At 32.1% G+C, this 25,562-nt stretch overlaps 1 protein-coding gene across 1 annotated transcript; it reads right to left on the reverse strand.

Annotated features, from left to right (window-relative positions):
- LOC122572268 (homeobox protein abdominal-B-like) lies at positions 1-24,833 on the reverse strand. Its single transcript, XM_043737040.1, has 5 exons — positions 23,518-24,833; positions 22,555-23,451; positions 9,848-9,993; positions 8,789-9,129; positions 1-1,110 (listed from the first exon to the last, which is right to left on the reverse strand). Exons 1-4 carry the CDS (start codon positions 24,089-24,091, stop codon positions 8,911-8,913), a joined length of 1,836 nt encoding a protein of 611 aa, XP_043592975.1. The 5' UTR covers positions 24,092-24,833; the 3' UTR covers positions 1-1,110; positions 8,789-8,910.
- Positions 24,834-25,562: the final 729 nt, after the last annotated feature.

Here is a 25,562-nt window from a genome sequence, read left to right on the forward strand (position 1 = left end):
ATTACAAAGCGCAAAATACAATTAATATAATTCTTCTATTATTATATTTCTTCTAGCCTTCTGTCGTTAGTGTATTAATATAATTAATTTCGATCTAATCTTTCGTTATAAATATGTTTAAAATACAATGAGATAATTTAATAGTACAAGTTGCACCGTTTCTTCGCAATCACAAAAATTTTTAATATTATAATTGTGAAAAAGGAATTGCGCTAATAAAATGCTCAAACTTTTTGCTTCTGCATTATAAAATGCTTTTGCATGTGCTTTCTATAATCTTTATATTGTGACATAAAATCATGTAAATTTGGATAATTTATTTATATTTTGAATTTACTTTTGTTTCTTTAATCATGTGACATAAATATAAACAAAAATAATTCAATATTGGATTTCAAATCATTTCCTTAATATTTTCATGATCAGCCAAAAAATTAGAATCTTTTTTACGCCCTCCGTGATTCCCTACGGCGAACATAGCAATCATTATAAAAGATTCGTCAGTGCCAATATCACCGATGAAGTACAGAATAGACGTTACATTTATGACGTCGATTTACCAACGTCTTGCTGGCCTATCGATATAATTGCTAAGAATTTTTGTATCTGTCGCTGCTCTGTATTTGACACCCGAGGTGTGCGAATGCGAGCCCTGTTGTCACCTTTGATATCTGCAGCCATGAAAGGCAAAGTTGAACCTTACATAAGCCAGTCCCTCCCCTACGATGAAGGTCAAATTATAAAATGATCTATTTCACTGGTTTTTGAATTTTTATTGTTTCATTACAAAATCTCTATTATTATTGTGTTATTTATTTACATTATATTATTTATTTACCTTGTGCTGTCAATGTACTATATTATTGTATTACATAACATATAGAATTTGTAATATTTGAATTGGTCTTACTAATCTCGTTCTTTATTACTACATATAGTCTAAAATTAATAAGAATTACTTAATTCTATTCCTTTCTTAGCATTAAGCCAAGACAATTTGAAATTATAAAATTAATATCTATACATTTGATATTTAAAATTAGAGTTCGTTTTTTTGATTTACTGGAGATTTCCCTATTGCAGCTCATTGGTGTAATAGCAAAATCGATCCTGTAACACACAAAAGGATAAAGTTTATTAACAAATTGCGAAATGTATTAACACAGCGTAAGATTTATTCTAGTATTGTTGATTAGATGAGTTTGATTGAATAAGTTTATTCTAATATTAAGTTTTAAGTAAATTGTGTGCGAAAAGTTGATGAATCATGAAATTAATTTCAAACAATAAAATAAAAATTGATTTGTAATATTCGGATAATCAGAAAAATTATCGCTCTAATTTGTTGTCTCTGTCTTATTTGTAATTTCATAAGGAAACGGTATGAAACATCAGATGACCGTCAAAAAGATGACACCGAAAAGTATTCAATATCAAATCTATTCTGTATCTCGTTGATGATATTATCGATCTTTTTATCATTTTCCACATTACCGATTATAGCGCAGAATAAGATTACAACATTCACAGCGGAGAAAAGTGGGACTAAATACATGAAAACATTTGTTTCTCAAAAATAATATGTGGAACAATATATAGGAAAAAGGTATTGTTATAAATTTGATCATAAATAAGATATGAAAAACTTAAATCTCATATGAGATATTTTACCTGAGAAATTGAAACATCGACCGGGTAAAACAGTCAGTGGATCTATAGGATTTTTCCACCGCTTGCTCCAATTCAGAGCGGTGAGTTTATCAATTATGTATATATATTGTATGCAATCCTAAAACATTATAGAATTTCTTCTCATTTGAGACATTTAGAACCAAAGTAATGTTTTTAAAATTTTCAGTTCAAGAACAGAGATGATTATGTAGCGAAATCATAAAGAATAACGCTATAAACAATTAAAATAATTAAAATAACAAATACAAAAGTGTCATTCATTATGATTTGCTCTATATCAAGGAAACGTCAGTTCCAATACCATATTTATATGTATATAAGCGTTTAGAAACGCAAGGTGTATGATCTCGTAAAATTTCAAACTAACCTAAAACAGGGGAACAGTATATGTTTTCCTTTAGGAAAATATTCAGGTCAGGGTGCTACCTGAGCGCTCAAAGTAAGGGCGCGTATTACTGCAAAAGGATTTCAGATACATACGCAGGTCGGACGTTTTATTACAGTTTTCATCCGCAGATTAGCCCCTTTGGAACCATCGATACTCGATTCAGGACCTTTATAGCCCCCCATAAAAGTATCTATTTGGTGTTTTCGACTGGACCGACTGGACCGAAACGCAACTCGAACAAAAAGCTATCTCCCGGAATTTCTCGGTATACGTGAAACGTTACGTCTCGGGGTCCAATTACGTTAGGATCGCCGACGTACCTTTACAATTTCAAAGACGTTGCGCATCCCTTTTATTTCCTTTTTTATCTTCCTCTACAGATCCTGATTTTTACTATTTCATGGCGCGATACTATGAAACTTAGTACATACGTATATACGTATATACGTATGTATGGGAATGTTAAAAGCTTGTGGTTATATGATTAGAATTGTATGTGTGAGTTTTGAAGAAAGAGGAAGCACTTTTTGACTTCTTTGTGTGCTTAGTGAAGTTTACGGAATCGTGGATTTCCACGCTTAGATCTTTAGGTTAGACTGTTCCTTTTTCCTCGTCTTGTGTAGTGGAGATTGTAAATCATAGATATTGTGGCATATAGAGAAGAGGTTGTTGGAAGCAAGCAATATGTATATAGTTTGAAGTTGTATTGAGTTAAAAGGGTTTGTAGAGAATGGCCGTTTGGAGATTAATAATGAAACTACGCTTGGAACATATCGAGATAAACATATGCTAATTTAAATATATTAAAGAATATTTAATACTTATCGTACATGTATTTATACGTGGTGTTTAGCCATATATAGGATTTTCTCATATCAACAAACATATCAAGAGGAAAAGTACACGAAAACATAAACAGTATTTAGAAGAAGACTGTTTAATAGAACAAGGATATAAAGCCATAATACAACATAAAGAGGAATACGCAAGAAACAATACGTATATGTATATACAAAAAGAAATGAAGAACGAAATAAAACAAATATGACGAGTAGAAGATGGAGGACAGAGAAGAGAGGGAGGGAACGAGTACTCGGTAGCGTGTAAGCCAGCAGGGGTTGGTTTCAGGGGATGAAGCGTGGTCGGGGTTGGACATCGATCTGGTAGTTAAGTTGAGGGCTCCCATGGGACTCGTTGCCACCTTCGCAGCTTCGTCTCGTCTTGCTTTATTTGCTCCCTTTCTCAGTATTCACTGAATACACACTTTGGAATCGGTTACCGCGTTGCCTAGCCATTCGCATAAACCGCATTACACGTTTTTATGCTTGTATTTATGTATGATCTAACGAGAGCCATTCAAGAGTCGTCGCCGAGACAAACCAAGGAACTTTTCCGTGTCGCAAACAAATCGCCAGGTCGTAAATGATACGTTACCATTCTACAGATTTGACGATCCCCAGAGCGTTTCACGATCGAAAATTGACCTCGTTGAATTTTAGTAAACTTCCAGTAATTGCTGATCGTTAATGATTTGTATTTCTAACGTATTTATAACGTATTTGTAAATTTCCGTTAACGAGCAATATATAAATGAGTACAAGCTCAGATATCGCGTCAGTCGTGTGCCAAGAGTGTACAAACATGTTTCTTGTAACGTACGATCGTTCTTATATCAATTTAAATGTGTACATGTATTACGTTCTACGTTTTATGACTCTGATCTTCGAGTTTTAATATAACGGAATTTGAGAGTTTTAGAGAAGAGACTACTAATCTATACGACAATCGTTAAAAATGAATGGTCCTATATAAATTGGTCTGAAAAGAAACAAATATTTGGATTACGCAATTGGTATTTATACGATTAGATATTGTTAATACCGTGTAATAGTGCGTAACAGTATTAATTGCCATATATATTACAAACAATTTAAATATTCAAATCCTATTCGTTGCAATAATTTAGTTATGAAATAAAATTAACGATTTTACAAAAATTGAAGAAGTTAGTGAAATGAATGAAATTAATTTAGAGCTGGCTAAAGAATAAAATGTCTCTTACTAAACTTTGTAAACGTAATACCGTGTACTTTGAAATTACCGACGTATAACAATTACATATCAGAATAATATTAGGCTTAACGATCATATAACATTCACAGTATATATTATGATAATTAATTATTGTATAGAATAATTTAAGAAATGGTTACGTAAATGTATTTTCACATAAACCATATGAGATTTTTCGTAGAATACGTTACGACTATTCTTGCTATTTCTTCACATACACATCCTATATTTATACTAACGTTGTAGTTACAGATTACAAGCTTGCAAACACTCTTAAAAACACACACGGTACGTAAAACCGCGGGAATTCTCCTTTTCTGTTCTTTGCAAACGTCGTTCGTTTCTTTTATTGTCGTTAAAAATTCGAAATATTCAGGACAGACGAACTCAGAAGGTGTAGCAGTAAAGCCAGCATAAAACGCGTTAACACGGAAAGAGTGGAAAAAGGAACGGACGAGAAGAAAAACAAGTCCAGACGCGGAGTCTCGAGATGGTAATAAAAATGAAGGATTAAAATTGGCCATGATCAGAAACAACAATGCATCCTAACTTTTCTCATGTTCTAAGGCATGCTTCACCTATGTTGGTAGGTACATTTTATAGAATTATACTATTACTATATTGTTCTCCTTATATGATTCAAATATCTTATCTATCTTTATTATATGAACATCTTAAGAATCTGAAGAATTTCAAGAATTCAAGAATTTGATTTAAAATATTTCATCATCATATCGCGATAGTCTGTATAATGTAAACTCTCTACGTCGAAAGTAAAAAATAGGGGACTTTCATTTTGGAAAGTGAAGAAAATGCTATATAAGATACTTTAACTGATTCATAAATGCGATGATTTATATATGTATATAGATATAGACATGTGTATATATATATATACACACATACACACGCACACACATACAGTGGTGTTAATATATAAATAGGAGAAAAAATTCTTTTATATACTAAATCGAATGCAATTTAGTCATAGCTAATATAATTGAGGCGTTCGAGAGACAAATTAAGTACCTCTATCCTCTGAATGATATTTTCAGAATTGGTTGCTAAATGCGAATTTAATATGATCGAACACTTAGTTATGTTATGTTTTTTTATGACGTAATTAATTGAATTTATGGGTGAACATTTTCTTTTAATTATTCGTACGCTCACCATTGTATGTAGCATGAACCGATGAATGAAAAATGAAAAATTTCGTGTTTTATCGCGTTGACTTTTCAATCCTCTATTCTCCCGACTTACAGCGAACACGATTTCAAGTGATTTCCTAACGAATTCACGATAATATGGCACGTATGTAACTTTCGGGTTGGGGTACGACCAATTAGGAACGACGTGCACTAATAACGATACACTTCGTGAATTATATCTCAAAAGTTAAGTATATAAAGACAAGTTTGTAAAAAGAAATATTATTTGAAAATAATTAATTCCAATAATAATAATAATAACAGTAGAAACAACAGTCGTAACAACAACATTATTATTATTATTATAGTATTAATAATAGTAATAATATTTATAATAATACTAATAGTGATATTATTAATAATTCAATAAATATCTAATTAATTTATAAAATTATCAATAATCACAGTCCATAATTAATTAAGATACTTTTATATCATGATCCTACATAATCAATAAGAATAATTAAATTATAAAGAAAAACTTTGTTTTGTATAAAAACATGCTTAGGATTAATCTTATTGTTGATAATTGAGAAGTCGATACTACATGGCAGATATCTTGAGTTATAATTCACGAAAGTGTTAATTTGACCGTTCCTATGAATCAAGGTGAGAACAGAACATCTGCAAATTGTGTTATCATATTCTGTAGTTTTCTGCATGTCAATATGTTAACACAATGTAAAAACACAAATTTGTACTTTTAAAATGAGTTCATAAACAATTTTGAATTTAATCAAAATGTATGGTACTTGTTTAGAAAGAACTACGCTCTTTATTGTAACGAAAAGTTTATTTATTAAACTTTATATAATAAAACGGGACGGAAAGTCACTTTTAACTATCAAAAATTAAAAATTCTTTTAAGTTCGTTGTGTTGAATAGTATCATTAATTTAATGTATTCGATATTTTTTATTGTAAAATTGTACAAAAAAATTATACGAGAGAAGTGACTGAAAAAGAAGATCAGTTTACACATGAATTTTGTTACTTCTCACACGAAAAATGTTTTAATTTCGTTCTTCTTTTTTTCTCGTTTGGGGAGTATATCAACAGACTAATACGTACCAAAGGGGTTGTCTGCGTCCTAAACTCTTTCCTTTTTACAATTCGTAAGGAGACGAACATTACAAATACATTAATGCAATGTTATTGATGTATTTGGTATAAGTGAGAAATAGATGAAATAAAACGAATATAAGATCTTCGGTCTATATAACTTCTCATCTTAAGATTTGAAAAAGGTGTTTTAAAATATGCTTTAAGCATAAGATATATATAAGGTTGTCCAAAACTATCTATCGTTATGATCATGAGGTAATGATCATCTCATTAGAAAGTATTTGGAGGACCTATCAATCATATTTCCAACAAAGAAGTTCTTGCTATATAACGCAAGTAATCTAAAAAAAAGATCGAAGATTATTTCCTTCATTCGTCTAATATCGTCTTACGATTTGCGAAGAAGAAACGAAAATGGAAAGAGTATTCAAATTTTTATAGGAAAATAAATGAAAAAAAAAAAACTGAAAGAACAGACGCTAAACATTTTAGCTTGTCTAATTTGTACAAGCGATATTTTTAAAATTTTAAAGATATATATATATATATATATATATATATATATATATATAAAAACGATCTTCTATGATGTCCCCTTAGAACGTAGTATTAATCTGATGTACAAATAACTAAAAAAAATATGTATATGTATGTATATGATATATGTAATATAATATATATATAATATAATATAATACATATATATATATATCTATATTATATAATATAATATACATTTATATACATATTTTTATTATCTTTTTTTTCTCATCACTTAATTATAATTTTTTTTTTTTTATTCAACATATTACTCGAAGTGCACGAATGTACCGATATTCAAAGTGGTTCGTAATTTAAGGCAAACGCTGGACGTTTCTGACATCGTTCGTGTTTTGTAAAACATCAGAAATTTGATGTCATTCGATAATCTAAGAACTAATTATAACCGAGCGTATGTCTTAAATGCGAGCTTTTCAAAGCGTTTAGAAAAATTCGTTCACGATGTATTTCGGAAAAATATATATTTTACAAAAATTTTGTATTCCGTCCCGTCTGTTGAAAATTGAAATAATTTTGTTTATAAAAAGTAAAATGCGAATTTTATTTTCGTATTGTGGAAATTCATATTTATGCGTACAAACGAAAATTTAACTTTAATTGTCAACTTTGATATTCATTATAATTTTGATTAAATAAGGATTTTATTCGTTTTTATTAAAGATTACGGCCAATATTTCTTTTTGAAATTTCTGAATTTTTTAAATTTTGCCGTATATTTTTGCAAATTTTTAAATTTTTGTAAATTTTTAAATTTTTGTAAATTTTTAAATTTTTGTAAATTTGTTTTTATAATTCAAAATTGTATTAAATTTATTAAAAGCTGCTGTTTAATATAATAAGAGATAAACGCAAAACGTCGAGAGTTGAAACTGAAAGAGTTGAATATGGAATCTTCGAATTTATAATATCCGATTCCAACAAATATCCAAAGGATAAGAAAGAATGTAAAAATCTAATATCTCTTACAGGTTCCAATCTTGACAATCCGTTAAATAATTGTTCTTTTTTGATAATTAAACAGCAGATTTTCATACTATTTTATGTAATGACTCACAATAACTGTTAATTTTTATGCGCTTTTTGAATTCTTATTATTCAATTTTCTATTACTAGAAAATTTCTTTAACATTTTTTGAGAAGCATTAAAAAAGTATCTGTTCCGGAACCGTTTAGGAACCTGATGAGATACTGATTTCATTTTTATCGAATGAAACTTGGTTCTTTTCATTCGTCCAACATTTTTTTCATAGAATGATGTAAAATATTATCAAACGATTGTTTCTCTTGCAATGTTTTATAAGCGCATAAAAATTACAGATAAAGATTGTGAAGTCAATTAAGAATAGAATTAAAGTTTCATTTCATTCAACTTAATGAATATCAATGTTTAATGTTATAAATATAGTTATCGCTACATATTGTACGCATATTATTAAAATGTATTAATAATGTATTAATAAAATATTGTCATTAAAGTATTTTATGTAGTATTGTCATAACAGAATTTCCATGAAATTGCATAAAACTCCGCCTTCTATATACCATAGCACCATTTTTATACCATTGCATTTCATTCATCAGTTCTATATTCCATAAATATTTTCAAATTTTTTATAATTACAAAATTCTAGTTATTCTAAGTTTTTTTCTTAAACTTTTGTTTCAAATTATTTAAATATTCTCTAATATATTTAAGAACTGATGAAAGAAAAGTCTTTTACATTAATTTATTTTTGTCAATGTAATTAATTTTTCCTAAAGACTTAACCTCCGTTGCCTCAATTCATGCGTCGTCTTACCAGCATACATTAGATGGAGCTTCTGAAATTAGCCATCACTGAACCAAACTTCTGTGATCAGGTAACAACTCCACCCCGCCAATGGGAATGGCTGTTTGGGTGGACGACAGCTATCACGCACCTTACACGAGTAGATGCGAAGGTCCGGCACGAGGAGACGGCGGCGGACTGGCCTCATAACCAAGCATTCCACCCATTTCTGCTAACCCCCCGATCGTTAGGTTGGCCATTGCATTGTTTGGTACTCTATCTGCTGCTTTTAACTCTTTCTGTTCGAGTTCTTCGCGCTTTTTAACTTGTTTTCGTTCTTTTGCGCGACGGTTCTGGAACCAGATTTTGACCTGTAATAGAAGAATGGTGGTACCTTTAGATTGTGTGTTTAGGAATATAATCAGCAGATAGAACATATATTTAAGTAATATTTAAGGATAGAGTATTCGAAACTATTTTCCTAAGCCTTTCGTAATATAAGTAATAAATATATTACAAGAATATTGCAACAATGCAAATGCACTTCTATTTCACTAGTGTCTACTGATCCAATGAAGCTTGTGTTTAGGTGTTAGGTAAATTTTAACGACTTCGCCGATTATTATATATTGAGAAATCATTAAGGCGGCTTCATATTACAATAATTTCAGGGAACCAGCAAAATCAGAATCAATCAAAATTATGCGACTTTCCCAAACGTACTATAAATTTATATATAGTCCACTATATATGTATGTAATATTTATAGTAATAATTTTTCGTGCCTTTATAAGACCGAATATAAAATCCGTAAGTTTCTTTAGATACGTTGAACATATAATTTAAAAAAGAAAATTGTATGTATCTATGATGATATCAGATACCATCATATGCTAAGTATACGTATACAGCTTATACTAATAAGTCCAATACTATCTAATAGTCTGATAGAAAATATTATTTCCTTAAAAAATACAATTTAGGTGTCGAACTTGCCTCTTTATTCCTACAAACTCTTTGCTTCCCGCAAATCGCGTTTTATTTTAATATCGCAAATATTTGTATCTGTTATTTTTGTAAATTACTCACTTGACGTTCCGAGAGCGCAAGATTAGCGGCGAGTTCAGCTTTGCGGCGAATTGTAATGTAACGGCTATAATGAAACTCCTTTTCAAGCTCCAACCTCTGATGATCTGTGTAGACCACTCTGTATTTGTCTTTAGTTCGGGTTTTTCCTGTAAAAAGCAAGAAGGCGAAGATAAGATCGACATTATTACACGTTTAATATCTGCTTCCCTAATTCTCTTGTCAATAACGCGTATAACGAAGATAACGCTTTTGACGATCATACAAGTACACACATCTCGTACTGAAGCCCATTAGTAATGTAAGTAAAACATGATTTATAATAATTTTAGAAAAAAACTATTCGCTACGCATGACACGTGTGAAGGAATCCTCGAAAGAACGATAAATCACGACGTAACTTCAAAATGGATAATACTCGTCCGAAATTTCAAAATACTTACCCTATATTCAATTATAGGAAAATTAAAGATTACGTTAAAAATTGAAAGTAACACATATAAAAGGTCCATATTTGCATAAAATATTAATAAGGAATTCTCATAAAATTAGGAGAAATATGTAAGTTTAATTTTAATGCAGTTAGAACACTAAAGGAGAATCAAACGGTTAAATTGTCTACTACATGCAGTGGCAGGCATATCAATTTAGCTTGTAATTATTCTTTTTAGAAGCTTAATCAAGCATAATACTTAGACGTTTCCTACGTTCAAGTAAGCGTTAAAATACTTTCGCGAGCCATTGTATATGAATGACAGAGAACGTTCTGTGATTCATTACTATATATTCATTACTATATATTACTATATACTCATAGCTATATAGCGACGAAGAATTTGAAGAAAATGAGCGAGAAAGAAGATACCGATAAGTCTGCGTCGTTGATGGTGCGAATTCAACGTGGCATTCGAAAACGATTACTATACACCAGAGTACGAAATATACAAAATGAGAAGGAAACTGAAACGCAGCGAAACTGACGGAGAGGGCGGGAAGAGACGCAACGGGAGAAAGGAAAACGATTAGATAAGGCCGGTGGCCGGCGAGATCAAAGGCGTGCACGTTAATCCACCACTCCTCGATAACAGTGCTCGAGGCCTTCGAGACATCACGAATAAGCTTCGACCTTAGACTTTTCGATGGTATATACATGGATACAGCATGGCTGGCACCAAATCACCGAGATTACTGTATAGTAACTCTTCCTCTGTGCCAAAGAGAAACTAATTTCTACTGCCATACATGTAATACTCAAATTTGATATTGCGTTTTCTTCCACAAGTACTCTTAAAAATCGTAATAATTTAAATCCTTAAAAAATGAAAATTTAAAGTCACTATATTTAAAAAGCATTTTTTTTTACAAAAATAACTTCATTTTTATGAGAAATGTCCCAGGATTTTACTTATTTGATTTTAGAGCCAAATCAGCGGTGTTATCAAATTAGCGATGATATTTGAGACCAAGGTATTGTTCTCTCTTTATATTTCGTACTTTTATTGTAACTTTTCAATAAAGCTTTAAATGACGTCTAGATATAACATCTTTTACTCGATTACAGGTACCCGTAGAATACACTGACAAAGTTTGATTGCATAAAAGCCATTTATAAAAGCCACTAATTTCAAATTTCCTCTTTTTTTTAATATTATATTATTACGATTTTTGAAGAGTATTAACTATGTGTGAAAGAAAATGGAGACTTGAGTATTGTATATTTGAATGGGGTTGAAAGATATGTTATATACATAGGTATCATAGCTGTTCAAATATTAGAACAATATATTATGACACGTCGAATTTCTTGCTCAGATTGCGCTCGATCGTTATCGTGTACCTATGAGCATTAAAAATTTTTTGCGGTAATAATAGTGAAGTAATGAAACGATCCCCGTCGCAAATATAAAATGCGTTTTACGCATAGTATATTTTTGGAAATTTGATAAAAATAACGTTTTATGGAAGAGTTTCACAAAGTAAGAAGATTCTATGAATGATTTATACTGCCTTTCTAAGAAAGAAGAAGAAGAAGAAGAAGAAGAAGAAGATGTTTCTTACAAATATTAATTTGAAAACTATAATGATACAACTTTGGCGAATTTTTTGTATCAGTTCGTAGATCCTATTTTCCTATACCTCGTATTATTTACAAGATTATATGTAGGTATAAATACCTACTATATTAAGATAGTATTAGGTTGTCCGCAAAGTGTCTTTCTTTTACAGACACGTCTTACATAGATGCATACAAACATGAAACCTAATCTATCAAACGTTGTGATCTTTATCTTGATAGAACAAAATGGATCATACGTAATTTGATAGAATAATATAAAACGAAAAATGCTGTGTATCCATTATTTCCTTATAAAACGAAAGAAACTTTTCGGACGACCTAATATGTAACAAAATACATATAATGTGTAAAAGTCTAAGTATAAAGTATTCAAAGTATGAATATTTGATAAAAGTACGAATTTGTATAAACATAGTCCTTATTAGCATTCTTTTTGGTCATGATAGAGACTATAGAAAATACAATTTAATCGAAGTCACCAATAATTTTCCACAAATTCAAAGAAAATGAGGGCATGTATACTTAAATACCTTGCAGGTGCACTACTATTGTTTTAAAACAATAATTAATATGTGCAAATCGGCGAATAACATTTGTAAATAACAAGAAGAGAGAGTCAATCGTGTGTAAATATTCGAATATCATTCCTTTTTCGACAATGCGCGTACGCGTATCGTTCGTCAGAATCGCAAATATTTGCCATGTTAAGCATAATTGTCGATGAAACTTAATGCACAATAAACAAGTATAAAACATTGTTAAATCTTATCGACAGACATTTCGTCGTTGAGGATTGTCATCGAAACAGAAAGAAGAAAAAATTCCAAACGCTACGGCATTATGCGTGTTTCAATTTCGACAGATCTTTCCACGTACTTTTTTGATAAGTTTCTTTTACAGTGCATTGTTAAAAGAAAATTTCATTTCAAACGATTTCAAACTGAAAAATAAAATAAAAGATACAAAGAGACCAGAATAATAAAACGAAAAAGTTCCCCATCCAACACGAAATTAATCCGCACGATGTAATAGGTGAAAAGCCAATTTCTTTGCAACTGTTTGATTTTTAACCGTCCAAAGTTGTATACACTTGAACTTTTACATCCGAAAAAAAAGTCTATCGGAAATCCCAGAGGAGAAAACGTTGTTTGAAGGGGAGAACGGTCGGTTTTTCGATGTAAGAACCGCGTAGTTGTGTGAGTCGGCAAGGATTACCGTCGGCTTTTTTCATCTCTCTGATATCGGAACTCGCACCTACGATTATCCGACCGGTTTCTTGTCAACACTCGATCTACTTATACTTTGAATAGCGTAATTGTTACACCAGGTCAGTCATGATAATTTCATTTTACCCATTGTCAGTACCTACTCTATTACGCATTGACATATGTATTTCTTGTAACGCCGCGTGCATCATTCATCTTCCCCTTTTAGAAAAGAACTTCATAAAAATCATTTCTGATACAAATTTTGACACATTTTTTACCTACTCGCGTTTGTTACTAAAGTGATCAAAACGGGCAATTCGTTATTTTCCATAGAGATATTGTTATTTCAAATAGAATATTATGATCGTCACAGAGATATTCATAGAAATGTTATTATTCGAGAGAAGAATATTACAGAACAGTAAATTTTCGAAGATTTCAATGATTCTCAATCATATGGATGAAATATACAAGTAAAACTTGTTTCTCTTCCTATGTATTTGTTCATGTATCTTTCATCTCTGGTTTCTTTGATACAATTTTGATACTTCAAGTGTAGCAAGAAACTCTACAATTTCAAGAAAAGTACGAAATCGAAAGCTACTGTGCGAGAAGTTTCTTAGATTTCTCCTTAGAAGTTTCTTAGATTTACTGTAAGGAAACATATTGCTTATCGTTTCAACGTTAGCCAGTTATTTTTTATCCAAATAATTAATTCACAAGATTTGTATAACACGTATCTCACATAGATATTCCTGTTGTAAGAACTTCTCCACTATTCGATAAGAAAAAACAACGTGAACGGAAGAATGTAAATCGTCAGCACGATGTAGTACAAATGGAAGAATTTGAGCATCACAGAGGAACGTGTCGTGCGATATTTGTAGAGAGATTACAAAAGAATTTCTTTCGAAAGAATACGCGTCTACCTTTAACCAAGTGTCAAACATCTACTTTTCTGAATAATTTTACGAATCTCCTGAAAGTTGACCTTAGGTATTCGCTACGAAATCAACCCTTTATGTTGTAATTAATCTGATCCGTACAAGCACGACGTTTAGGACGTACACATATAGTTCAATCAAAACAAATCTACGTCATGATTCTGTGCCTCTACCTCGCTGTATGTGTATTTTGATTGAGCAAGAGGGAAGAATATTTTGCGTACTATCCGGCGGAAAAGTGAGACGAGAAGAGAGCTCGAGCAAGGGAGCAAAGAAAGAGGACTCCTGGGGCTCGTTGCTACCCCATTATAGCGTTTGCTCTTCCATTTCGCTATGCGAAATGGTGAAAGCGCGTGTCCCGCTTTTCCTGTCGATGTCCTCGAGTTCTCTTTGCCACCCCCTTAACCGCGACCCCCATACCGCCACTCTACTTGAACCGGCGCTTCTCTACTCGCACGGGTACTATTCGTCAGTGACATCACAATTACCTCTATTGTGCCATGCAACATTTGTATATTACATATCAAGTGTCTCCTCTGTAGTTAGCTATACGGTAGACGCTTCGTTGATTAATCTCGTTACGCGCATACAAGATTTGTTTAATATTGCCGAATTAAAATATACAGAAGAGTATGGTTTATTTAAATATGTGGAATATGCTTTACTCTTTGTGAGATACTGCTAGAGTTTGGATTTCTAATAAATGGACTGCTGATGTTTATACGAATTTATACTTTTATAGCTTTTTGTATCTTTAGAAATCTAGGCAACCTGTCTAAGTTTATATTGAGATATCATTTTACAAGAATCCTTGGATAAATACTACACGTATTCGCTTGAATTGCTCGGAGAAGCAAGTTTACATAAATCCTAACCTTGTAACTAACATTGATAGGACGAGAAATTCTTGGTGGTCGAAAACAACAATCAATCACGGCACGGCGCGCAACGCTCAAAATTCCTTGACACATATGCACCTTTTTCAGCCGCAAAGGTCCAGATCGAAGAATATACAACGTAATATTTGTAATTTTCTGAATCGTAGAAATCGTTATCGCTGTGCAATTTTATCTCCGATAACGGCGCTCATACGAGTGTGCGATATTTATAGAAACCATGATTTGCAAAAATCTCATCTAACTGATCCGACGAATTTAATTGAACCATAATCTCGAGTGCCTCGCATGTGCTTCGTAATATGCACGACGATGTGTTTTAAGCCGTTAAGCGAAAAAAAAAGTTAGTTCGTCACCAAGTCGCTCAAACGTATTTTGAGCGTAAGAGTTTCTTTATGGGTTCCATGTTTTCCGATGTGCATTTTTATTTCTGTAAAAAATCACCTCCTTGTAAGGGGATAGAAAGATAATACAAAGTTCTCTGAAACCTAAGCAAATTGACCAAAGTGACAAATTCTTTGCGATCAAACGTCTACTTTAGAACTTTAAGCTTATCCTTTCTCAACGGCGTATTGAGTCAGGTCAAAATTCAGATATTTATGTGTACAAGGCTGAAGTAACAGTTGGTAACAATGTACAGGGTTACCTAAATGTTCGGGGTATAATTGTACCTACAGCGTACTTTTCGAATGGAAATTTTGCCAACTCCTCGTATTTAGAAATAGTACTTGGTAAAATTTCTTGCATGGACCCTCAATTGATTATTATATTGCCAACACGGCAAAGTTCATTTGCCGGTTCTTAAGCTACAGGTATAAATGAGTGAAATATAACATAAAATATCGGTATAAGAGGATTAGGAAAGCAAAGTAGAAAGTAAAAATTATCCTGGTCAATCCTAACATGTAACGGATTTAATGAAAGTTCACTGTTGGCAAAACAAACCGTTTGGAGAAGTTTTACGACGTAATAGTCGAACGTATAGATGGACTTAGGCCACAATATTGCTTCCAAAAGTTTTACGAGTCAATCGATTTATATTCGAGTATATTTAGCGTGAATTTATAATTGTGACGTGATCGTCATGCACTCGTGCGAAATTGACAATTGGGGAAAATACGCGGATCATTAAAAATAGAATATTAATAAGATTGAATAGGTAAGACCGACCTGTATTTAGATTTCATTTCTATAAAAATACAAATTTGCATAAACATCTTTATTCTATCTTCAGCTTCTCACGAGGTGACCAAAATGGCGTCAGTAATAAAATCCGGAGAAAACGCGTTCTCTATCGCGATGACTCGAGCAGAATGCGGTCGTTTCGAAGGAGCACGCCAACTATAACTAATAATCACGAGGAAAAATCGCATACAGCCAGAAGCGTGCGAATATACGTATTCTGAATCATCCGAGTGTCGTCTTTATACGAGACAGCGGCTGCCTGCAATATAACCATAAAATCCGGGTAATAGCCGGTAGAAGGTATTGAAGGGACGCTGGGCTGCGAAACGATCGAAAAAATGAAAAAAAAGAAATGAAATTTAGCAGCAGGAAGAAAACGGGGCGAGGAAAAGAAAGTCGTGATGTCCTCACAATTGTAAGGTGCTACCCACTGATGATTTGGCTGTAGTTATACTTCGAAGTGAAGCAATTACTTGGAAGTTTGCTTCTGTATACTGTGATTCATGGATTCACAAAGTGTGTGGATCGCTAGCTGATTTTGGCCCAGTTAAATATCAAAATATGAAAGTTCTTTAAACGTTCATTAGAAGCGTCTTATTCATCGAGAATCGTCGGTTGCACAATTCAAAGTTGATTCGATTAGAGATCACGCGAGGATTACTGTTTTTGTCTAGTTTCTTCGAGTCAATTGTGAAAGTCAAGTCTTGATAGCAATTACGCTTCGTGCGACCTTCGAATGGATCGTGAAAAATTATTGTTTTCCAAAGTAGGTGTCGATCCGTAAAAGTTTGGGAGCCTCGCTATGGGCGATTTAAACGAGAGAGTTTACAGCTTAGAGAATTGAAAATACTGGAGACTTCGAAAATCGGATGTCAGAGAATTAGAATTATTTGAGAATGTTACGCCCAGTAATGGTAAACTTTTCAACGATTTCGATCTTTAATTTAATTGATAAATTTAGTTGAAGAATTTAATCAACAATTATGTACATAATTGTCGATTTTTATTACTGGCGTTTTTATTACTGCAACTATATGAAAAGCAACTGCGTTAAAAGTTAGAAATATATAGTAGAAGAAACATTTAGATCGCTTATAAATTATCACAGCATACAATTCATGCAAATGATTATATCATGCAATAATTCCATCATCGATATTCGTATTATAATCATGAAATGGTTAACAGATAATCGAATATATCCACAATATAAAATTTACATTCAACAAGGCAAACTTAACGACTATAAGTTTAGATGTACGTAATCGAGTCATGCAAACTATCGAATAATCTCACTTTTCTTCTAAATATTCTGTATAATGAATCTGGTTCTTTCTTCAATTATTCGTAAAGCAACTTTCGAGTTTAAAAGAAAAGGCAATAAATAAAAATAAATATTGAATGCTACAATGAAATTACAAATACAATTTTTGGAAAAACACAAGATTTCAATTGCTTTAAAATTAATGTAAGAAATTAATTTTAGAACTATTTTGGAATAGAAGTAAAAGTAAGTATACAAATAAATTTGAGTTAACGGTTATCAGATATAAACATTTTAAGAAGCGAAACGGATATCACAATCTGCTGCGACCTTGAAAAGTGATATTTCATAAAAAAAATTAAGTAAAAAATCATATACATTTACAAGTACTTGCACAGGGTATTACAAGGGAAGCTAGTCTATAAGAATAAACACATTTGTTCATTACTAATCAACGACATATTCAGGAATAGCTAGAAAATAACAGCCGATGCATATCCGAATATCAACTATTGATATCGTACCGTCAATGATGCAGAGGTCGTGAATCGGAGAACTTGCATTTGCGTTGCAACTTGCAGTTATGTTGCATGCTGCAATAGTAGAAAATATTTGACTGTTTGAGCGTATAGATAATCTTCATTCTAAGATTATTCCACTAGAGATATACGAAGCAAGTTCTTTCCCGTAGCGTGAGTTTTATTATGAAGTTTAAGAAAGCCTCAATCTTCTTTATTATGGAGTACAAAAATTGTAGTCTTCTTCACTATGAATTTTAACAAATCCCTGTTTTTAATTATAATTACCTATGAAAATAAGAATAATTTTAATAAAGATATACAACTTTCTAAGTGTTAGAAATTTTCAAGTGGTATTTCAAGCTTGTAAGTAATATTTAGAGACAATGTTCTACTCTCGTCTCGTTTCCTTTTAAATTTTCAGTGGAAAAGTTTTATGCAGAGAAATTTTCTAAGAGCTATAAATCTTCTCCATCATATATACATACATCACGTAATACGAAACTCAATCCATAAACTGTACATGAAGAATTAACAGACATTCGAGAGGTTTACCGAAATAATTAAAATCCACGTAAATCAGGAAACATGTATATGAACATGTAAATATCTATGAATCTATAATGTCAATTGCAAGAAAATTCAACGTGAAATATGTAAATGTATGGTGCTAAAAAATTCGGTTAATTTTTATTTTGAAGTTTTATTAGTAGGTATTGCGATGAAATCAGACTATCGCGACTATATCGATAAAGTTTGAAACAAAAGATCTGAGAATATAAAAATTTTCTATGGTAATTTATCTTATCGTGTATGTGATTTATCTTTAGCATTGCTACAAAATGGAAAAATCCGCGTAATTTTGAAATCACGTTCAGCTTCGTTGCGACAACTTTCAAACTCGCGGAACTCGGAAGAAAATTACGTGACATGTTTCGTGACTAACTGTGGATGAATTTTGAAAGAAACGAATCCTTTGTACTAGAAGATGACTGGAAAGAGTAGCGTTCTGAGTTTCGTTGGTCCGGTTAAAAATCGAGGCGACAGCAAGAGGACGGAGATTATCTCACAAATATTTGAGAGCAATTAGATGTTTGCTCGTCTGTTACCGTGTTTACATTGTTCACCGTATCTAGACCGCAGAGACGTGTTTATGTATAGTCGAGTGCGATGTGCGCCGAGTTCTCCACGATTCTTTCTTAAAAGTCTTTCTCATTTAACACTAATTCAAGTAAACTATATTAAGATTATGTGTATCGACAGAAATGATCCTTCGCGTATCGTGAAATAGAACGAATTTGCTATCGTTCGATATCGTTTGATAGAGCAGCGACATTATATGAATTTTCAGTTTCGAGATATCTACGAAAATAAGCTCTAAACGTGAATTTATCAATCATTCTGAGAATTGTTACTCATCTAACGAACCAATAATATAAGTCATATATATATATCAATAACGGGATACTTTATCATAATTCGTCAACTTTGGAACAAATCTGATAATGCACATGGAAACTGCAAGATATTTAGGATATATTTGACAATGATCGCAAAAGTATTTAAACAATCCATTATATTAATAAGTTTGAATATTCAATGGGACCATCTCGTATGTTTAAAACGGTTGTGTTGTGTATCAAAATTTTTGTATTGAACATATGCTTGCAGTAAATCTCTCCTAATTTCTTGTATATATTACATTTTCAGATTGGTTTCAAAGGTCAATACATATACTAATGGCAGTCGTGTCTCATTATAATACTGTGTAATGAAATTGCAAAATATGTTATGAAATACATACAATATGAACATACAAATTTTTTATGTTAAACGTTCAAAAACTTTCATGAGGCACTGTATGTATTACTGTAGAAAGATATGATGTATTATATTTCACCTAGTATATAAATATCATATCTGTTGACATGACCCAACGTCCTAGGTTGCCATAGTTTTTCGTATTATTGTATTCGTAACTCGATTTTTTGTTACAGACAATGTAGATAATTATTTAAATAGGCATCTATCAAGAAAATATAAATGATTTTTCTATCGATTTGTACATCAATAAAATCTTACGTTCTACGTTCTACCATTAGCTATTAATTAACGCTACTTTTGAGTAGTTTCAATTTTAAAGAACAATTGTTATAATTACGATTTTTATTTAATTAATAATTCACCGATAAATTTGCCAAATTTCTTGCATTTCCTAATGGCTCGATTTTGAATATGTCAACTGATTTTAATTTATTTTAAATGATACGTACGTAAAGTATTATTTGCCAGATATATAAATAATAGAATATTTTATGAAACTATGATTATATTTTGAACACAGTATTTAGTGTGTAGCATAAGATAAAATACAATAAAATATAGTAGGAGGTAGCAAATTATATAATCTGTATTCGATATTATCATATCATTGTTAAGGGGTAAACGAATAGAATCATGTAGAAACGAAATGATATTTTAAAGGTATAATCGAAGCTCCATTAACGCGGGAACCTTATCTGTATCAACGAGAAACGTTTTAATTCGTCTCATCCATCGTGTCAGTTATAGTTTTTTTTAATACCAGCAATTAGAATACTGTTTGAAGCAATTTGTCTTTAAATCGTGAAACGTTAACTGACAAGATCGTTCTAAAAAACTGAAATTCGTTGCATGAATTTATCAACGCATTTCCAGATACCCTTGCACAATAATTTTCCAAACAGATTGTATCAGCGAAACTTTTTACAACTATAAAATTGTTCTTTATAATTCATAAACTTCAATTCCGCAAACAATATTTTGTAATTTGTGAAGAATGTCTTAAATTTTTTTAACTACAGATCGCAAAATTGCACTGTTTTAACGTTGCTCAGAAACATCTTTGTAACGTCGTTTACGAGTTTGTATTAACGTAAATTGCAATTTACGGTTTTATGTAAAATAGGGCAATTAATTTGCGATTTGTTTAATTTGTAAAATTACGCTTATAAATCTTTCCTTCGTTAGCAAACTCATTAGCAACAAGTATTTTTACTACTTTACTATATAGAAATTTTATTACTGAGTTTACTACTTCATTATGAAAAAATTTATTAACGCTACATAATATATATATACACATATTTATTAAGATTTATTATAGCATAATAAGAAACTTACTACATTTATCCTAATTCTACAAAAAACAATTTACTAATTACTTGTAACTTGTAAGATTCCGCTAATACCTAGATTAATACAAAGTAAATTGTGCAAGAGAGCCGTGATCGAAATTTGTTCATCATTTTCTTCCTATTATTCGTTAAATCTCATTCGAGGTACGATTCTTACGCTCGTAAAGTATTATCAGTAACAATAATACGATGTCGCATAAATATCGCGTTATCTACTTTTTTTCTTATAAAACGGTACCTACATCGATTAGTCTTACAAGTTTAATAATTATCGTTTTTGGTGTTTATTATTAGCAAACAAAGTGACTCGCGTGTCTCTGCTCATTGTTTTTTGTTTAATTACCTCGTCGTAATTTGTTGACCAATATTTGACCTTTCGCGACATGATACGATATTTTATGTCTGTAGATCTAACTTTGGTCAGTCTCAGTGTCAAATGTTAGCATAGTGGTTAATTTTATTCGAATTTTAAATAACTTCTTTTCTCTTAAAAATAATAAAGTTCGAGATAGAACGATGTCTGAATATTAATACGAGTACTTGATTGTAGATGGAAGATTTGTATAGGAATCGTTTGCACTGCGAAGGGTTAATAAACGATATAAAGACAGAGAAAGTGAAGATCAAATTCTCCTGACTAAATTTCCCGTTTAATTATTCTTAAGCCAAAAATGACCACCATTCTCGGATTTTGATCAGAATGTTCCATAAACAGTATCGTGTCCGAATAATTTTCGTGCATGCACGAAATTGAACAAATCAATTATTAATACATTCGTGATCAGTAATTTTATACGAATTATATCGTAGGAAATCAAAACACTACAATTCAGAGGAAGAATTTGAAAATTCCGAGGAGGAATAGAAATACGTATTATATTTTGAACGTTATTTTATACGATCAAATAGACGCAACATTGAATATTAAATAGAAATTCCCTGTTACTGCAATTAACGAACCAAATCTTTTTTTTACATATACTACCAATTCTATAACCAACCGACACCAAAAATTAACGAGTATATGCCTACCAATAATATATGACCAACAAAATATACCAATGTATATCCAATAGGGGAAACATGTACAAAACCGTATAGCAAGACAAAACCATATATCCATACTCGTCTCCGTAGTTAATTAAGAAATCCGGTGTAAATTAAAAATAAAAAGGATAAATAAAATAATAAAATAAGTAAAAAATAGAATTTTGATTTACACAATTTGTTTCATAAAACGAAAAATTATCCAGAACATTTAATATACAGTTTTGTGCGGATTTCCCCCAAATACGAGAAATAAACCGTATCCATAAATGAAAATAAAATGAACTTGTAAATAAAATAAAGTAAGTAAAGAAAATACGTAAAGCAAGAAAATAGAGCATATAAGTAATAAAATAAAGTAGATAAGTAAAGCAATAAAATAAAATAAGACTAACCAGGATTGGGGTGAGACTGGTAGGAAGTCTTCTTCATCCACTCGTAGGGACTTCTGATCTGCGCGGATCTCATCGATGTCGCGCTATTAATACTGTTCCCACTATTGCTAGTGCTAGGCGGCGTAATATTTTTACTATTCGTAACGTTACTGCTGTCGTTATTCCTCGGTGGAGTAGACGAAGTCTCTGGATTACTAAGATCGCTCCCGCTGGCAGTAACAGGACGGCTTGTTTCTTCAATTATAACAGGACCACTTGCTTCATTACCCCAATCATTTAATCCTGCCAGCTGAGGTTGCTGATACTGATGATACTGATACTGATGAATATGTGAGTACGGGTAAGCGTGAGGATGCGGCCAATTCGGAATCATCTCTGCCGGATCCAAATACTGTTGTGGTCCAGTTGATTGATAATGGACATGTGGATATCCATGTGGATGTGTATGTGCGTGTGCAAGTGTTTGTGGAAGTGTGTGTGAAAGTCCTTGTGGAAGTGTTTGTGTATGTGCATGTGGAAGTGTTTGTGTATGTGCATGTGGAAGTGTTTGTGGAAGTGTATGTGAAAGTGTTTGTGGAAGTGTATGTGAAAGTGTTTGTGGAAGTGTTTGTGGAAGTGTATGTGAAAGTGTATGTGGAAGTGTATGTGAAAGTGTTTGTGGAAGTGTATGTGAAAGTGTTTGTGAAAGTGTATGTGAAAGTGTATGTGAAAGTGTATGTGAAAGTGTTTGTGGAAGTGTTTGTGAAAGTGTTTGTGAAAGTGTTTGTGGAAGTGCATGTGAAAGTGTTTGTGGAAGTGTTTGTGGAAGTGTATTTGAAAGTGTTTGTGGAAGTGTATATGGAAATGTATGTGCATGCGTATTTGGATGTGTATGTGAATGTGCTTGTGCTTGTACTTGTGTATGTGTTTGTGCTTGTGTATGTGCTTGTGCTTGTGCTTGTGTATGTGTATGTGTTTGTGTATGTGTTTGTGTATGTGTTTGTGTATGTGTTTGTGTATGTGTTTGTGCATGTGTTTGTGCATGTGTTTGTGCTTGAGCTTGTGCTTGTGTAAGTGTTTGTGTATGTCTTTGTGTATATGCATGTGTATGTGGATATGTATGTGGATGTTCATCTGAAGACCCATGTGGATGCTCATGTGGATAACTATACCAATATTGCTGACCTCCGTCGGCTGTGGTATTTGTTTGTTGCGGACCATGTTGTGCAGAATTATGTTGCGCAGAATTATGTTGCACAGAATTATGTTGCGTAGAATTATGTTGCGTAGAATTATGTTGCGTAGAATTATGTTGCGTAGAATTATGTTGCGTAGAATTATGTTGCGTAGAATTATGTTGCGTAGAATTATGTTGCGTAGAATTATGTTGCGTAGAATTACTTAATGCAGAATTATTTGGTGCTGAATTATGTTGTACAGAATTATTTTGTGGTATTTGTTGCGGAAGTGGCTGCTGGCCAGATACTTGCTGTTGTTGGCAAAGCATCGCAAGGGAATTATAGTAAGATACCATTCCAAGGTTACATATGTCTCCCATTTAATTCGATTATTTTTGTACACCCTCGACAAGAGCACTTTTTTTTAGTCAATTCTTATTAATCGGTTGAGCAACGAATTTCGAGGTTCATATAGACTAGATTTCTTTTATCACAATTACGAGTTATTATTTTTAGTCAATATAAAATTTAGTCGTATAAAACAATTATTAATATTTATTAAATCCTACGTAATATTAATTAATTAAAATATTAAGTTAGATTTATCTCTTTTGATGCTTTATATCGCTAGTTTTTGTCAATAAACATAAATTAAACTTTATAGGAACTTCTCATTTTTAAAATTTGTGTCGTAGGTTAGAAACCTTCGTTACTGTGCGCTTGTCACGGTTACATCTTATTAAACGAATAAGTATGGTTATCAAACAAGCCGCCTCATAGTGTCAATAACGTCGATGTAAGTGCTCAATCTGAAATTACCAGATTTATATGTCGAAAGAATTATTTCTGTCACTGTGACGAGTTCCACAGTGAGCAGAAACCAATTCTAAAAATTTGACAGCTTCCCCATTGCGAAAGTTTTGTTAGTTTGACCTAGTTCAAACTTTTTAACTGTTTAGTTGATCACTTAAACCACGCACCTTTCACATCCAGAAACATTCAAAATCTTCTCTTCAGTTTTCCAAACAAAGTAGAGACACACGAATAAGATTTAACTCCCGTACCATTGAGTATAACTTCACGACTAGACACACTTCCCTATAACAACAAACGCGTCGGAGATGTTAAGACATCGACGGTTTAGTTGACTATGATCATCAAGCCTGCGACCCTGTCAAGAAATAGAGACGCCCGGGGTGGGAACTTCTCCCCGCCACTAGTGCCACACAACCAATCAACGCGTTGCGTGGTTACCGTTAGCTGTAATGGCGTCGCACGAAAGTTTCGACGGCCAGAGATATCGCTGGCAGATAAAAATTGCTGGAAGGCAGCTCTCACACCCCCGCGAATGTAAACCAAACGTGAAACACGCGAAATAGACAACATTTTTCGCACTTGTCGCCATTTAATAGCACTTGGACGAGGTTATGGAAATTTATCTGAAGGATCTTTGTGTGTTTACGCGAGATGATGGTGGGGGACGTTTAATGAAGATCGGTGCACACGCGAGAAAGTTTAGTTTCAGATCGAGATTTTATCGTCGGAGGAGATGGATTATTTTAGGTTTTCGAATATAGAACGAGTTCGTGTTATGTAACCGGTCTTTGGAATCAAAATCCGTCGGCACGTTTGTTAAAAATGGAGGATTTAATAGTTTTCAGGGTTTCAAAAGTATGATTTTTAAACGGATTGAATGAATATTTAAGTAAAACTTTGCTTTAACTAATTATGTAGAATATGTGTAGAAGATTATGGGCAACTATAGGTACATAATTTTTTATATATATATTATATTATATATATTAGTTATATATATGTAGTATAGCATATACATTTCAGTTCTACTTCTGT

Source organism: Bombus pyrosoma, linkage group LG11, assembly GCF_014825855.1.
Source record: "Bombus pyrosoma isolate SC7728 linkage group LG11, ASM1482585v1, whole genome shotgun sequence".
In the NCBI taxonomy this organism is placed as follows: Eukaryota; Metazoa; Arthropoda; class Insecta; order Hymenoptera; family Apidae; genus Bombus; species Bombus pyrosoma.